At 35.2% G+C, this 18,322-nt stretch overlaps 1 protein-coding gene across 1 annotated transcript in view; it reads left to right on the top strand.

Annotated features, from left to right (window-relative positions):
• The first annotated feature begins 366 nt into the window (after nt 1–366).
• LOC107728444 (myotubularin-related protein 11) overlaps nt 367–18,322 on the top strand; it is a 29,777-nt gene continuing 11,821 nt past the window's right edge. Inside the window, exons 1-7 of the mRNA XM_016538607.1 lie at nt 367–699; nt 7,757–7,826; nt 14,185–14,321; nt 14,485–14,554; nt 14,644–14,783; nt 16,428–16,512; nt 17,910–18,057. Of these exons, the coding sequence (XP_016394093.1) occupies nt 643–699; nt 7,757–7,826; nt 14,185–14,321; nt 14,485–14,554; nt 14,644–14,783; nt 16,428–16,512; nt 17,910–18,057 (707 nt within the window). The 5' untranslated portion in view covers nt 367–642. The remainder of the gene's footprint in view (nt 700–7,756; nt 7,827–14,184; nt 14,322–14,484; nt 14,555–14,643; nt 14,784–16,427; nt 16,513–17,909; nt 18,058–18,322) is intronic.

The following is an 18,322-nucleotide window of genomic DNA, read 5'->3' as shown; positions in this document are numbered from 1 at the left end:
AATGGGAAAAAAACAGAGTTTGTCGTTTTAAATGCTTGTCAATGGGAAAAAAGACTTTACCAGCAAATCTACCAGTAGGGGCTAGCTAGCCAAACATTAACCCTTGTAGTGACTAATCATATTTGTAAATGAAATGTCAGATCTTGTGGATAATTCATACAGAACATGTGAATGCTATTTATAGTATACGTACTATATTAAGTATAAATTGTAAGAGTAGTACGCTACTATGATATTTTGAACATGGCCACGGATGTCCAAAAGAGCTGCAGCTCACTAGGTTTTAAGAGACAGATGGAAGCAGTCCATAAGCACAGTACTGTACTGGCCCTTTAAGAGACTCGGTCCTGGTTTTTGTTACTCCGTAACACCCGTGTCATTTCACTATGGCGAAGGGGCTGTAAACAAATGCGGTGGGAAAAAGCGCGTCTTCTTTGTGAAAATAGATTTCCGTTAGGGATGATTTCGCGTTTAGTTGAATATATTAACATGGTACGGATGGAGAAATGTGTGAAAGCGCTTTAGTGATGCAGACTGGACGCGGACCATCCGATTTCAGTAACATGGACATGATCAAACCGTCAAACCTCTTTCAAATACACCTTTTATCCTGTTAGTCCGGAGCTGTTTTAGGTTGAAATCATGTTGACAGGGTCCAAAACCACCTTTAAAGTGAGACAGATGGTTCCGGACATGAAGGTAAGCTTAAATAATAATATAAATATCCAACATTTATTTAGAAGCTTATCATTGTTTTCTAATTTCTGTGTCGTCTAAGTATAATATAAACACTGTAATTCATATTAAAGTAAGCACGATTTTGAGAAGGTTTCAAACACGCCCATGTGAATTTTATGTATTTCATCTGTCAGTAAGTTTATAACAGATGAGTAAATGTTTGTGCAACTTTCATGCAAATGTTACTAGTCACTTTCCCAGGAAAACTGCATCCATTAAATGCATCATCTTTTTACCAGAAATAGGTAAATTGCAGATCTGCAATTGTGGTGGGAGTCAGTTTTCCATTAAAAAATAGTTTAAAACTTTTTCTAAGAATGATTTATGTTGTCTGGCATATGAATTTGAGCTCAGGTTAGCTGGTTTTTGGACCTGAACTACATCAGTGCTTAGTATTTTTCAGATGCTGTGAGAATGATGGAATATACTTTTCTGTTCTATACTCTATCTTCCATAACTCTCACATTATTGTATTTGGAAACTACATTCACATAATTTCATTTCACCAGAAACTATTTAAATGGAATAGTCGACAATCTGTGGTTGAGGAGTCAGTTTTTCCATTTAGGAAAAAAATATAATAATCAAAAACTCAAAGGAATAAGAAAGCATAAATCTGCTTTAGTGGGCAAGGAATGTCTGGCATAGAGTATTTGTTACTTAAAAATGATAAAGCCTAAATATGTTGGAATAACAGAGCCTCCTTTATTGGATTCTCAGATGGGAATTCAGTTTCATTTTTCTTTTTGTGTATTTTTTTATCTCATAGGGTGTGGTGAGTGTATTTTTATTTTATGTTTTTTTAGTCATTCATAAAGCATGCTTGGAGACATAAATATGTTTTGATGTATTGTAATATTAAATATTTATTTCATATAAATAACGCATTATAATTTAATTTTTTAATTGGTTAATTTATTTATTTTGAGGATTGAGAGTATAAATTGCAATCCCCTTTGGTTGTATAGAAAAGAACATTTGTTTTACACTCAATGCTTTAAAAAAAATGTTTGATTATTTAAATTATTCATTTTTTATTTGTTTAGGAGATTGACAGCATAAATTACCTTTCACTATTTATTTTTTTGTTTGTTTGTTTTTGTTGGAAAAGAGCTGATCGGACATTCCTCCTAAAATCATCTTTGTGTTTCATGCAAGAAAGAAAATAATATATTTGTTTGAATGACGAGAGCATGAGTAAATGATGACAAATTTTATTTATGGGAGAGCAAATCCTCTACTTTCTTGAGCTATAATCTGCTATTGCTCACCTCTACTGCATGCCTTTTCTTCCCTGGCTATTTTAAGCTGCCTCGGGGGGGAAAAACGCTAGCAGATGCCTCCACCCGCGGATTCTGGAGAGTGTGGAGGCCCCGATGTGCACGACATCTGGCTGTTGCCATGGGAACAGCCTACCCAGAACTCGCTAGGTGTGGAGGTGGGGAATCAGTATTGCTGAAGTGTCAGACGTGACTCTTCCCTGCTTAGAAAATGAATCCAATTGTGTAGATTGTGTGGATGGAGGCCACCCAAGCTGGTGAATTTGAGAATGGGGCCACCTATATTTTGATCCAGTGCTGTAAATGAACAGATGGAGAAGGAATTGTGAATGTAGCAGTTGTGGCGAGACTTTACCACATTGGCTTTTTCATTTAAAACTCATTAAGCCAGTTCAAACCAGTCACTCAGTCATAACAGAGATTTTCATAGCTGACATGTGACGTTTCAGACTCTTCAAATGGGAGTCTTGGGATCAGCTCGTCTGGAATGTCGATAGTTTAAAAAATAAAACTAAAATATGACTCGCCGCTTCCCCCATGGGTCAGACTTCACACTGTAAATGCAAATATACTGCTGTAGAGCTCAGGGATATCTCATTCATTGTTGCTTGTTTGGTTGGAGTGGAATATGCCATGTGGCGTATGTAATTACTTGCGTTTATGTTATTGAAGTGAACGGCGTCATCTGGTTTCGGTGCGAGATGAGTGGTTGTTTAAATAAGGGATTTGCTGAAGGTTTGTTTTGACTTTAAATTATTTAAAAAGACGATGCATGACATAAACAAGACTGCGACACACCCTCTAATTGACCTTGGAGCTTTCCCTGCACTGCTTTTTTTGAGATGTGGGTTTCTTAATAAGCTCCATAAAGAGAATGACGACACTGAGTAAGATTTATATGACAAAAACAGCTGGAACAGTGGTGGTTTGTGCATATGAATCTATATAAAACTAGATTAGTTTTGCAAAACAGTTTTGTAGAGAGTGATGCTTGCCAATCCTAAATCACTGCCGCAGTTCTAGGGTATTGTGGTGTTGCTGCACTGTAAAAAAAAATCTGTGACATTTACGGTAAAATACCGGCAGCTGTGGTTGCCAGAACTTCACCGTAAAAAATATGGTAGCAACATTTTAGGTTTTACAGACTTAACTTAAATTCACAATAAAATACTGTATTTTATTAATTGATGTAATGTTAATAAACCAACATACTGAAGTGTTAATATCTGATTTGAACCATTGTAATGCACTGATAACCACCAAAAACTGGTGGTGATGAGAAAGTCACGTGATGAACCAAAGCTCATCACAAACAGCTTTTCTATGAGCTGAGGAGGGCAATACTTATATATAGAAGGTGCACACAGTGTCATTCACACAAACACTAAACCCCATCATGGTGACACACATGATACTGAAATAATGTAATAAACATTAATTTAACAACATTAGATGTAAGATTAAACCCTAATGTACACAACTGATAAGAAACACAACAAAAAGAAGAAACATGTTATTTCAACAAAAAAACATCAAATATGAAGTGTCATGCAAGGAATTCTGGGAGTGTCAATTTAAGTTTTTTCACTGTAAATTATACAATAAATTTTTATTTTTCACTTCCAAAACCGTATTTTTAACAGTATTTTACTGTAAAATTACATCAAATGTAATTATATGTATTCTCCGTATATAGTATGGAAACTTAATGTTAACCAGTTAACAGGTTTTTACTGTAGCATTTTTACAGTCTTTTACTGTTAAAATCACAATCATTTTTTACAGTGTGTGTGGTTGTTAATGTGTTCTGAGTGGGTTTTTAGTGTGTTGCTAGGGTGTTCTGGGTTTCTTGCTGGCCTAAGGTCTCTAGATATGGCTCAGGTCCTGTTTTGGACTTGATTTATCACCCTCCAAGCGAAAATATTTAATTGCGATTTATCAAATTTGTAGTACTAGTGGTGCAGGATGAGGTACGTGCCAATGTGTATTATTTAGCGCTACAGATCTTTAAATATGAGCAGTAGTAGGCTAATCAGTGTTATTTTAATTATTGGGATTAGGATTAGCATTTAACCAAAAGAAAAAAAAAAAACTAAAAATTAAAAAAATTCAAATTTTTTTACTTTAACTTAAAGTATTAAAATATCTCAAACAAAATAAAGTAGAAATATTAAATAAAAATGAATAAATACTATATAGACATGTTTAAAAAAAGAACAATAACAGGAAGTTCACTGTATATCGTAGTAATAACTATCATTTATTACAGCAATGATATTTTGTTTTCTTTTTAATTTATACACATTAAATATTACATATATGTATGCAATAAAATGTGTATTTCCATTACAGGTTTAGGTCTTAAATTTCATAAGGTGGTATTAAAAAGGTCTTAAAAAGTCTTAAATTTAACTTGTTCATGTCTGCAGAAACCCTGAATAATAACCAAAACACAAACTAAAATTAAAGTGAAAAAAAATCTAATTCAAAATATTGACAATAACAATAATAGTATATGAATGATACTAAAATAACACTGATAATATTTTACATTAGTTTTTTAAGTTTCTATTTTCATTTTCATTTAACCGTTTTGTCATTTTATTTGTGTTTTTGTCATTTTTATTTGTTTTTTTTAGTATGTCTGTTTAGTTTTTATTGATTTATTTTAGTACATCAAGTGAATCTAAATGAAAATGAAAAATGTTGCCTTGAAAACTAGCTAAAATAAGTTACTTTTTTATTACTACTTTATTTCATATAACGTTAATTTTATTCCAAGTAACGGAAAATTTTATTTTAATTATTTTGGTTTTAGTTTTAGTTAACCACAATAACCCTTGTTGTAATATAGATTTTTTTCCCCCCCTTTTGCACTAAGGAATGATGATAGCTGTTTAATTTGGGAAATAAAGCCCAGGAAAGGCAGCGTCACGGCTAGACGAGAATGCTTTTTCATTTCAGGTATGTTAGTTTGAGAACAAAGGTGCTATTTTTAACCATCTGAACTGACATACAGAGAAAATACTTTATAGAAATGGATGCATTGTTCCCGTTTGTTGACATTTCTCTGCAGCAGAGAGATGCACGCGAAGAAAATAGCGAGCTGCCGAACAATAGCTTGGCTCTATAAAGCGCTAGGTTTAAGCGTCCCACCAGGCCTCTAGTTGCCTCATTTAGCTGTAGATTGATGCTCCGCACAAAGGCTTATTGTGCCTCTAGGCGATGACTAATAAACTTAACAGTGTGAGGTTTATGTGGTGGCACAGTGCATTCCCATTGGCCGTCTTGTTTCTGCGAGTCTGGCCTGTCTGCTTCGGGGGAGAGGAGGCCTGTATGTTCCCTCAGCTGCATTCTCTGGCCACAGAAACCAGGGAAAGCCATGAGCAATGGAAACTGCAATGAGTCTTGGCTGCCTCTGCCCTCAGAAGCTGAGAGGAAGGAGGGAGGGATGTGTTTAATGGTGAAGAAAGAGGCAATGAAAGAGAGATTACACAATAGCGGTGGCGAGCATGTGACTCGAAGAACTGAACCCTCAGCAAAAAATGTGCTACTGAGGTTTTTTTTCCCCTTTCATTTATCTGTCCTGCACTTATTGCACATGTATTCACTTTCTCAGAGATGTTAAGCAGTCCAGTTTCCTGGGCTTTGAATGCTTAATGACTCCTCTCTGTACTGTCGATCTATATTAGTTTAGGAATACTGCAGGGTGGAATTTTAAATGCCCATAAATGCAAGAGTGTGTTTGCTTGTTTAGAACACACTGTTTCTGATCACAGAGTGATAAAAGTGACCATTTAAAAGCTTAAGCCTGAAAACAAACAAACTAACACTTGTGCACGCATTTATTCCTGTCCTAGTTAAATTTTTAAATGGAGCCTCTGTTTAGAAACACTTTGTTGTTGTTTTCCTTCAGGTCTTGGCCGGAACACCAGCCTTCCTTCAAAGGAAACCATAATAAAACACTTTTGTTGTTCTTGTTCTGGTGGATTTTATTCTGGCTGCCTTTTAGAGTCTAGTATTTTGCGACTAAATTTACACAAAACTGAAACTAATGAGCAAGCAGTAAATAATTTTATACATGGTTGATATGCAGTATTGCCAAAAATAATATTATAGCATCATATACAAAGTTATCTTGAAATTGATTTACTTTATTTTTTATTTTATTTAATTACATTTTATTTAACTTTTAATTAAACTTTATTGTAATTAATGAATTAATTTAAAGTTTTTTATGTATTTATTTCAATTGTAATGTTTTTTTTTTTTTGCAGGTTTAGGGGGGACGGTGTTTATATTAATATAATCCAGTATCAAAGCTTTTTCGTGTTAGTGATTAGCACGCAAATTCTCAGTAGGAGAATTTAAATAATAAAAATATTTATTTGTTTGTTTATTTTAATTTGACATTTTTCTTTATTTATTTAAATGTTATTTATTTTAATTAATTAATTAATTTATTTTATATTTTTTTGCAGGTTTGGGGGGATGGTGTTTGTATTTAAGGGGTCATATGATGCTCTTTGCAACTTCAGGGATCTTATCTATGCACAATCAGCTTGTAACACTCCATAGAGAAAGGAAAACTTGAAATCGCATCATATGACCCCTTTAATATAATCCAATATCAAGGCTGTTTAATATTAGGGATTAGCTAACAAGTTCTCAAATGGTGCTTATGTTGGCAGTGCAACATTTCTTTAACTCTTTTGTTCTCTTTTGGTTTAATCAAACTCTGAATGTCTAAATAACTGCAGTTATTATCTGCATGATGCAGCCAGATGCTTCTGGTTCAAACTCCCTATATTGAAAAGTTACAGAGATGCTGAAGCTCTTTCTCCATTGAGGTGTATTAGTTCTGTGGGTTCAGACCTCTGGAAGTATGTCATCCCTGTTAGACTTCTGTTCTACCCAGTAGTGACTCGCAAATGAAAGACGCTTTGTTATAAATGGGTTGATAATATCAGCGTGTTCAATTTTAACCTACTTGTGTGGTTCAGTTGCACTGTGGGAAATGAAACCTGAAAGTCTGTTTAGAGATGAATGCAATTTAAATATAGTGCCAGGAGGTGCTTTCAAACCACTATTCTGATCAGTGCATATCAATTTAGGCCTCATTTCTCATCCTGTCACTGTATCAGAAGGCAAATTTGCATAGCGTGCATCAGCCAGACTAATGAATTGTTCAATATTTTGAGATTTTTAGCATTAACCAGTGTCTTCTTAATATGTTAGTATGAGTCTGAACTTCCTGTTTTTAAATATTTTTAGTAATTTTTGAAACGCATAAATTGTTTGTGCATAATGCATATGTTGAACATCACCTGACCAAACAGGAAAACCAGTCTCATTGCATCCGCTTGTTGAAGAAAGTATTAACAGCAATATATGAACTAATGGCGATATCTATGGACTTTTATGGTAATCTGCTAAACTGGCTAGTCATTCTTTTTGCTGGCATTTTACTCAATTTTAATATCCCAATGTTATGGAGAAGAAGATATAAACTTTTAGATATCAATTTGCGTCAGTTATGATAATCTTTTGTATCTTTTTTGAAGGCATCTTGAGTAAAACAACTCTATATTTAACGAAGCACTTAGAAAAGACCTGGACCAGAAATGGCATGACCTGATATAAAGAATGCAGAAGTTTGTTGCACATATAACCCCTATTAATTTTACCATACTATATGACAACCTTCATTTGTTTATTATCTCTCTGTGTTTCTACAGGAGAGGATGATGAGCCACAGTAGCCTTCATGCACGTGGGAGAGATGTGCTTGGCCTCTGCTGTTTACCAGGTAAATCTCACAATGCAAGCTTATTTTTATAATATATTAACATTTATAACAGGATTTCCCCTGTTATCCTACCGTTAATTAATTAATTACACTACCGTTCAAAAGTTTGGGGAATTTTTATTTATTTATTTATGTTTTTAAAGGGATAGTTCACCCAAAAATAAAAATGAAAATTGGATGTTTATCTGCTTACCCCCAGGGAATCCAAGATGTAGGTGTCTTTGTTTCTTCAGTAGAACACAAACGAAGATTTTTAACTCAAACCGTTGCAGTCTTTTAGTCATATAATGGCAGTCAATGCATGGGCTCCACGGCTTCGAGAGTAAAAAAAAAACATACACAGACAAAACCAAATTAAACCCTGCGGCTCGTGACGATACATTGAGGTCTTAAGACATGAAACGATCGGTCTGTGCAAGAAACTGAACAGTATTTATATCATTTTTTACCATTTTTCACTCATTATTTACACAGTGCAGAGAGATTGCGGATGTGTTCACTGGCACTACGATGATCTAAAGATATTTAGAAGTACAGGTCATCACAATGGAAGACGATTTTGATATATCATCAGACAATGTGGAATTTTTTGCCCAACCATATTTATTTGACGTCACGCGGCGGATGTTGTGAACGCGCTCAGACATTGCGGTGGATCAGAGGTAAAAAATGATATAAATACTGTTCAGTTTCTTGCACAGACCGATCGTTTCATGTCTTAAGACCTCAATGTATCATCACGAGCCGCAGGGTTTAATTTGGTTTTGTTTGTGTATATTTTTTTTACTCTCAAAACCGTGGAGCCCATTGACTGCCATTATAAGACTGACAGACTGCGACGGTTTGAGTTAAAAATCTTCGTTTGTGTTCTACTGAAGAAACAAAAACACCTACATCTTGGATGCCCTGGGGGTAAGCGGATAAACATCAAATTTTCATTTTTGGGTGAACTATCCCTTCAATGCTTTTCTGCTTACCAAGGCTGCATTTATTTGATCAAAAATACTATTATTAAATATTATTAAACTGTTTTCTATTTGAATATATTTTAAAATGTTAATTATTCCTGTGATACAAAGCTGAATTTTCATCATCATTACTCCAGTCTTCAGTGTCACATGATCCTTCGAAAATCATTTTAATATGCTGATTTGCTGCTCAAGAAACATTTCTGATTATTATCAATGCTGAAAACAGTTGTGCTGCTTCATATTTTCATGGAAATCCAGAATTCTTTGATAAATAATATATTCAAAAGAACAGTATATATTTGAAATAGCCTTTTTTTGTAACATTATACATTTCCTTACTGTCACTTTTGATCAATTTAATGTATCCTTGATGAATAAAAGTATTAATTTCTACAAAAAACAAGACAAAAAACAGTACAACAGTAGTGTAAGTTGAAGTAGTTCTGTCAGGAACCATGTTGATGAAACTACTTTTAATTATGTATAGTTTGGAGCTTGTCAAACTACAGTTTCATAGTTAGTAAATGCAAATTTACAAAAAAAAAATTATGAACTACAATACTTTTATTAAACTAAAAAACATTAAAAAGCATAGTGACTAAAAATGTATTTTTGCTACAAAAAATTATAAGTAAAATTACATTTAGGGATTTAACGTGTGAAAATTTAGTGATTCATGAATCTGCAAATCGTATTGTTGAATCAGTTTATTGAATTTAATTATTTCACAAACAAATTGTCAGAATCAAATGATTCCCTGAAATGAATCAGACTTCCTAATGCCATTTGAGAGAGGGGACTATTCTAAGAGAGTGTGATGAGAGTGTGTCGGAAAAGCTACACTGTTTTGAAAACCTTCTGAAATAAGTAGTCACGTTAATAGCGGCGCTGCTTTCAGGTAGTTGATCTCCGACAGGAAAAGACCAGGTCTGGATGGCTGTGGTCCGTCTGCCTCTGTGGGTGTGAATGGCCTCAGAAAACAATGGCTCAGTGTGCAGAGTGTGTGTTGAAGCCCAGTAGCCCCTCACCACAATCTCAGCGTCAGCAGTGTGTTTAAGCAGCAGCTTTACTCAGGAATGTTGGCAGGCTGTGAGTCCGACCCGAACAACCTAATCTGTAACACTTCATATCAGCGCTTACGCTCAGCAGCGCTTTGGGAGCACAGAGCGTTTCCCACCACGTCAACATTTAAAGGTGGGGTAAGCGATTTCTGGTAGCCAATGTTGACATTTGAAATCACCAAAACAAACACGCCCCTACCCCAAAAGTTTCTCGCCCCTATTTTGATAGCTCCGCCCCACACATACGTAAGCTACCCAGGCAACGATTAGTTCTGTGAAACAAAGCAAAACCAATGTTACACTGTGTCCACACCGGATGCGAGTGGCGCGGCGCGACAAAATACTATAGAACTCATTATAATCAGTGATGCTGTCTACACCAGAGATATATATACATATCTATGGTCTACACTGGACGCGGCGCGGCACGACACGACACGACACGACAAATCCCCGACAGAAAACTGCTGCTGCGTTCTATTCATGACGTATTGAAACAAATTTCAAATGATTTTCAATGGTCGCTTTGTCGGGTTCAGTGTACTAGACTTTAGCTGCTGCAGTGCAGACACGGTGTTACTCACCTATCGAGAAGAAACAAAGCAACCTCGGCGTCCGATCGCAGGCCTTACGCTCCTTGAGTTCTCTCCAGCGCTGGAAAGCTGATCCGATATTTACACGGGTCCTGCTTCTTGCCTTATTGCCTTAAGCCTTCTTTTGTTCCGCAGACGTTTTCCTCTTTTGTTTTTTATCCGCCATCTCTTTCTTTCTGTCGCTCAGCTCGCTAATGTCCGTACTGTGCACTGAACGCTCTCTCCTCCACGTAGGAGGAGAGTAGACACGCCCCTTACTGCTGATTGGCTACAAGTTTGTTTTGCTAGTCGGCCTGAATCAGTTTTCTAAAGCGTTTTTGAAAAATCGCTTACCCCACCTTTAATAGAGCTGCTCACCTCAACGCTTCTCACACACAGCTCGGTCTTTGTTGATATTCAGCTTGCATAGTCTCTGTTTGGACACTAAACACACACACCTGTCTGTTTTTACTTTTCACTGTTTACATTTGTGAATTCAATCAAATTCTCAAGGACACTTAAAATAATGGCCCCAAAAATGTTTTATTCCTGTAAAATATCTAAAAGCTATTGCAACACTTTTTTTTTTTTCAGAACTTTTTTTTCTCAGATTTGTTTTTTTATTGGATGTGTAAAAGCACTTTTGTTACGAAATTTGTTTATTGATACCTGCAAAGCTACCGTTAGTGATAAAAATATTAATTACTTTTGTTTTCATTTTGAACAGCATGCACTATTTTTCAAAAGTTTGGGTGTCAGTAAGGTTTTTTTTATTTTAAGGAATTAATACTTTTATTTGGCAAGGATGCATTAATTCAAACAGAAGTAACAGTAAAGACATTTATAATATTTTTTATTAAATTTTAATAATAATTTTATTTAAACTTCATATTCATAAAAAAAATCCTGTATCATAGTTTCCACAAAAATATTAAGCAGCACGACTGTTTTCAACATTGATGATAATACAAAATGTTTCTTGAGCAGCAAATCAGCATATTAGAATGATTTCTGAAGGCTGGAATAATGATGCTGAAAAGTCAGGAATAAATTACGTTAAAATATTTTTAAATAGAAAACAGTTCTTAAAAATTTTAATAATATTTCACATTATTACTGTTTTTACTGCATTTTTAAGCAAATAAATACAGCCTTGGTGAGCAGAAGAGACTTCTTTCATAGATCTTTACACTAATGTACACACCAGTACAATATAGACATAAATACAGTAGTAATTTATAGGCCGTGTAGACAGCAAACATAATATTATTGGCTGAATAGCAGTCTGAGGCAGCACATGTCATGACTTCTTCTGTTGTGGGATCTTCATTCATTTGAATCCTAGATGTCTAAGATATCATGTGCCACAAGTCTCATCCATTCACAGTGGTTTTAATATGGAGCGACAAACTCCGTTTAACCATTCAGGGTCACAGGGCTCACATTGCAGAGATCCGTTGACACACACATGCTCTCATGGTCAGTACAGTCATGTGTAAGACTCTACCTCCATCCGCACAATCTCAGATAACCCTCCGACGCAGGGCAGCGGAAACTGAATCGGTCCCTGGAGGTCAACAGGTCAGAGGAGTTTGAAAGAGTAGATTATACTGTATACACTGCTGACAGCCTGCTATTTAAAAGAATGTATGTCATATGCAATGATAAATTATTCACACGTGTAGTACACTGTGTTGTTGTCACATGACCTCATTATGTTTCAAGGTGAATTGAGAGAATGGCATCCAGTTAGCATCTCAGAAACCGAATCAGAGGAATTTTGCGGTTTTTAAACCAGTTTGCATTTGCATTGTGTGATACAGTATTTTTGTGGCATGTTTTGGTTGTATGCTGCACGTTTTGTCAGATGCATACAGAAAAATCACATTGTGCATGATGCATACTGCAACAGTAGTGTGGTAGTATGCAGTTTTAAACATACCCCAGATGCTGTTCATTGTTTAATTGTTATATAGAGGAGTTGTTATTTGTGTTGTGGGGTGGGTAAAAAGAAAGGAATTAGTTTTTTTGGCAGTTTTGGCAATTTTGCTGTTCATAAGCCCAGGGCTGTCCAATTTCTCTAAAAGCCCAATTGTGTCATATCAAAAAGTAAAGACATTTTCTGTGTCACTGACAGCACTTTTTGAAGTGGTTTAAGCTGTTAGGCCTTCTTTGTCTTACTGGTTTAAGTTCACTGTTACCTAGTAAAACCTAGCTGGGAGTGTCTTAACCGCAAGTTTATGAAATAATAAGATTGATGTTTTGCTCCGTTATCATTGGGAATGCGAGATGTGACCTTGCTTCATGGTTGCTTATTCACATGACGTCATGCAGTAGCATAAAACCTGGAACAAACCGGCTGATGTGACCCGGAGAGGTTGGACCAACATGGCATAACTCTGGTAGCGCACGCTACTCTTGCCTGAAAGTGAAGTTTAATAGAAAACAAATGTTGACAAAAACAAATCAAACTGTACATGTGGTTCAAATTAGCAAAGCAGCAACTCAATGAAACTCAACACAAGCCGGGTGAAATGGATTCGTGTTATTCATTATGACTGAAAGAGTTTTATTTTGAGATAAATTTTTAGAAAAAATGATTTTGGCAAACTAAACTGATTCAGTATTATTTAAATATTTGACATGTATAACAATTAACTTACTGACTATAAATGTATTTATACAATTTACAGGCCCCATAAGGTATTTAGGATAAGCTGTCAAACACTTTAAATGCATATCAGCCATCTATCACACAAACTTGTATTATCTTCATTGAATATTTGTCCAGAATAAGTTGCATGTTTTTCTACGCTAAAATGAAAATAATCTATTTTGATTATAGTATCTATTTATTGCTGTTTGAATGAGCTTTTATTTTTAAATTTTAGTTTTAGTCATTTATTTATTTTTTTGTGTGTGTTTCTGTATAGTTTTAATTTGAGCAATTTTAGTACTTGTTTATTTCATTTAGTACTAGTTATTTCAGTAACTTACCAAGGCAACGTTTCTAATTTTTAGGTTTTTATTCAATATTTATTATATTTTATTTTATTATATTTTAGCTTTATTCTGATTACTGACAGCAATTTTGAATCATTTTAGTTTTAATTAAAAAGAAGAACACTGAAACAGCTATAAACCTTGTGGAATTAAGTACATTTTCACTGTTCATGAAACTGTCCAGTCAGTCCAAAGAGCTCTGTTTTTCTAATAGCACAGTAATCACCGTGACGGTCCAATCTCTCGGTTCTCTCTGACATCTGCATCCCATGATGCCTCAGGAATGAGCTTCGAGATCCAACGCACCCTTGAGAGTCATAAAATGAAGAAACTCGCCTTTGAAAAGTGACCACAAGAGCCATAAGAGCAGCCCAACTCAGTTCACGTGTGTGAGAGCGTGTTCATGCCTGGGTTTAAGGGGCTCTACCGACATTCAATTCTGTCCTTTGCCTTCACTTTTTATGATTGTGTGAGTTCTATGTCAACTGAATCATAATATCCCTCAGTCTGTTTTTAAAATACCGCATGTCCTTTATATATGTGACCGTTATAGCATACAGAGACTTTAAAGTTTCCCTTTGAATTAAAAGCCAGATGTTTGTGTCATTCCTTCCACAGATCACACATTTTCCTATCGCTATAGTACACTTTTAGCATAATACTAGCATATAGATGACCTCCAAACTAACAGACATGGACTAAAAGTCACTAAAGGCATGTCTTTTTCATCATGTGTGATTTGTTTTTGCAGGAGAGTGTGTGCTACAGCGAGCCGTGCTGGTGAGGAAGAAGCTGTCGGCTAAAGAAGGAGGAGGCTGGTTGTCTGGGACTCTGTTCTGCACTCATTTCAGAGTGGCCTTCGTGCCTCAGGACAGCCAGAAACCTGACGTGAGTGCCACAGATTGCTGAGATGTTTTTCTGGGTAAAGTTGAGCCTTACTGTGGACCGTGAAGCGCTTTTGGCCAGCTGAAGTTTAGAAAGTCTCTGGCAGTCTAGTGTGACATGCTTTGCAGACGTGTTTATCTTGATGGCTTCTTTTCTCTTTATTCAGGATAACGCAGATCCTGTGCTGCTCGGAGATCATGACGTAGCTCTCGCCTCCATTGATAAAGTCGTGGCAGGTGAGGCAGATAAATGGATACATATTTTTATGAAACCTATAAAGAATATGTCCAGGCCATGTTTTAATGCATATAAATGTGTGTTGTAGTGGGACCATCTCGCACCAAACTAGTGACCCCTACCTGCTCTCTAAAATTCACCCCCGAGGAGCTGGTGTTGTACTGCCGAGACATGCGTGTCCTCTGCTTTCTGTTTGACAGACTCACGCCTGATACTCAAGCTGTGGAGGTTTGTCTTCATATAAAAATATAAGGAAAGTCTCTCATGCTCCGCAAGGCTGCATTTATTTGATCAATACACTGCCGTTGAAAAGTTTGGGATCAGTAAGACTTGTAATGTTTTTTAAATAAGTCTCTTATGCTCATCCAGGCTGCATTTATTTGATTAAAAATATAGAAAAAAAACAGTAATCTTGCAAAATGTTATTAAAATATAAAATAATGGTTTCTATTTTAATATCCTTTAAAATATAATTTATTCCTGTGATGCAAAGCTGAATTTCCATCAGCCATTACTCCAGTCTTCAGTGTCACATGATCCTTCAGAAATCATTCTAATATGCTGATTTATTATTAGAATTATCAATGTTGGCAACAGTTGCGCTGCTTAATATTTTTTTGGAACCTGTGATACTTTTTTTCAGGATAATTTGATGAATAAAAAGTTAAAAAGAAGAGCATTAATTAAAAATATAAATCTAAAAAAAAAGAAAAAAATTACTGACCCCAGACTTTTGAATAGTAGTGTATATTTTAACACAAAATTTCTATTTTGAATAATCACTGTTCTTTTTAACTTTTTATAAATCAGCATATTGGAATGATTCCTGAAGGATCATGTGACACTGAAGACTGGAGTAATGATGCTGAAAATTCAGCTTTGCATCACAGGAATAAATTAGATTTTAATGTATATTCAAATAGAAAAACGTTATTTTACATCATAAAAATATTTCACAATATTACATTTTTTCCTGTATTTTTGATCAAATAAATGCAGCCTTGATGAGCATAAGAAACTCCTTTAAAAAAACATTAAAAATAGTTCTAATCACAAACTTTTGACCGGTAGTGTACATGGTAAATACAGTGAAATATTATTGCAATTCAAAATAACTGTTTTCAATTTTAATATATTTTAAAATGTAATTCATTCCTGTAATGGAAAGCTGCATTTTCAGCATCATTACTCCAGTCTTCAGTGTCACACGATCCTTCAGAAAACATTCTGATTTCTGCTCTGACTGCTGCTCCAGAATTATTTATTATTTTCAATGTTGAACAGCTGTGCTGATTAATGTTTTGGGGGGAAATGTGATACATTATTTTTGAGGATTTGTTGATGAATAGAAAGTTCAAAAGAACAGCTTTTATTTGAAGTAGGAATCTCTTGGAACTTTATAAACATCTTTACTGCCACTTTTCGATTTAATGCACCCTTGCTGAATAAAAGAATTCATTCCTTTAAAACTCCAAACTTTTGTATGATAGTGTACTTGCGCAAGTGTGCAAATGCAGATGTGTATTTTTTGCCAATATGCTGTGACTCCAAAGTCATGAGACAGGAAATATAGATGTTAATTTCATGCTTTTAAGAGCCAAACTGAATTGTATACGGGCAAAATTTCTACTATTCTTATATTATATTTTAGAAAACATTTATTTTATCAGAAAACATGGCTATTTTTGAATGGCCATCAGTGGAGAAAGATGTTTTTTTTAAACCATGAGGCCCTAATGAGGCCATGCTAACCAGCCAAACTGCTGACTTTAAGTTTGAAGTATTTGCTTTTACAATACATTATTGTAGAGTATGTTTCAAGCCTTTGATCATCATACTAATGACTGCCACTCTATTTCAACTTGCTTTCAGATCACGTACACCATTGCTAAGACCTACCAGCCACTGAAACCTGGAACCATCCTCTCCTTCCAAAATGCTGCTTTGGGTAGTATTGGTGAGCTATTGATAATCAATACAGAAATCCATCATGACAGTGAGAAGAAAAAAATCTTGATAGCACACATACGTCGCCCAGACATCTATTTGATGTGTTTGTTTTGCTTTCTTGAAGATACCAATTTTGCTCAGTTGACCCAGTAGCCCCTCACTGCAGAACACAAGATCCAGGGGGCGTGGTTGGATCCACATCTAGGGGGTGGAGATTGGTAGGTTTAGGGGTGGAGATGGGTGGGTTTAGGGATCAGGGGGTGGAGACAGGTAGGTTTAGGTATATGTAAGGTGGGAGGAGTTGGATCTGGATCCAACTACGCCCCCTGCATCTTGTGTTCTGCAGTAAGGACCATCTCATATGACTCCACAACATTCCTTGAGGGTTGCCAGCAGATGTTTTTGCAATATTTATAATTTAGAATAATATGTGATTGTTTTTTTAAAGTTGTTTATCTGATATTAGCACATATAGTAGTTAAAATGTGACATATTCCAGATGACACACTTTTTACTAGATAGCTTGGTGATATGTTTGCTACTGGTAAGAATATAAATTTCAAGTACAGTGCACAAACGAGCAGGAATTTTTTACATTTCAGCTATTTTCAGTTATTCAGTTGATTTTGAAGCATCAGTAAGTGAAGGAATGAGTTTTAGATCAGTATTATAGCTGTAGGTAGGAGTAGGCAATGTATTGTATTATTAAAAATTCATGTACTTGTATGAATTAAGATTTAGTAAACAATTGGTAGGTAATTTTTGCTGTTAATTAAGTTTAATTACACGGATGAACATAAATGTAAATGAGTCTTCTTTTTTTTCTTGTGGTCATTTATTGAAAAAAAAAGTATGGAAAACATTGCTAATTATGATTTTATATATATTTTAGATAATTATTTTATATTATTTAAAAATATATTTTATTATTGTATTTTACTTTTTGTGTTAAACATTTTGAATCTACTAAAATAATGGTTACATTTAAAAAAACAAAACAATGTTTTTAAAAGTGATTTCAGAGCAAATACATAAATATTTTAATTTATATTGTCAAAAAGCTGAAGAATATTGGAATATAATTATTTTCACCCACTTCTATCTTTGTGGTCTACACATATTAGATATTCAAATGAATCATAGAAGGAAATGTGAGCTAAGGCACGTCTCTGAGAGAGAAAGTGACCGGTAACCAGATGAATAATGGAAAGTAATCTGAAACAGGTCACCTTCTAGCCCTATTTCAACCTTGTCAAGGTTTGTTTGTAGTCAATGCATGTTCATTGCACCAGTCCATGAGCCCTGCAGTGAGCAAATTGGGTTTGCAGCTCTCAGGAGGTTTTGCACACAAACCGGATCTTGTAATCAATCCAAACATTCAATGCTTCTCTATGCTGTCTATAGAAATGAAGCAGTTCCTAAGCAACAGGCGGCGTGACCCTAACATGAACTGGTTCGAGTGTTCGATGGGATGGGATCAGGAGCTGGAGAGGACAGGTGCCAGCGGCTGGAGGGTCAGCTCTGTCAATGACCGCTTTGAGATGTCCACCAGGTAGAGCTCCTCTTTCAGACCTCCTGAGCTCAGTTTAGCTTTGACATTAGAACACGTCTTTCCGCTCTTTAGACACGACTGATGTTCATTGTTCCATAACAGTTTGCTAAATGCTTTTCCCACACATACATTCTGATGAATAACCTTTTGTGTGTTCAAAATATCATGCTACTATACTACTCGTGCCATTTTAGCAGTATGCAAATAAAAATTTTTAATGAAGGTAACATTGACATTTCACACAAAATTGGACCAAAATAACCAT

Source organism: Sinocyclocheilus rhinocerous, unplaced genomic scaffold (assembly GCF_001515625.1).
Source record: "Sinocyclocheilus rhinocerous isolate Xijiao unplaced genomic scaffold, SAMN03320098_v1.1 scaffold66, whole genome shotgun sequence".
In the NCBI taxonomy this organism is placed as follows: Eukaryota; Metazoa; Chordata; class Actinopteri; order Cypriniformes; family Cyprinidae; genus Sinocyclocheilus; species Sinocyclocheilus rhinocerous.
This window is presented reverse-complemented; position numbering and strand designations above follow the sequence as displayed.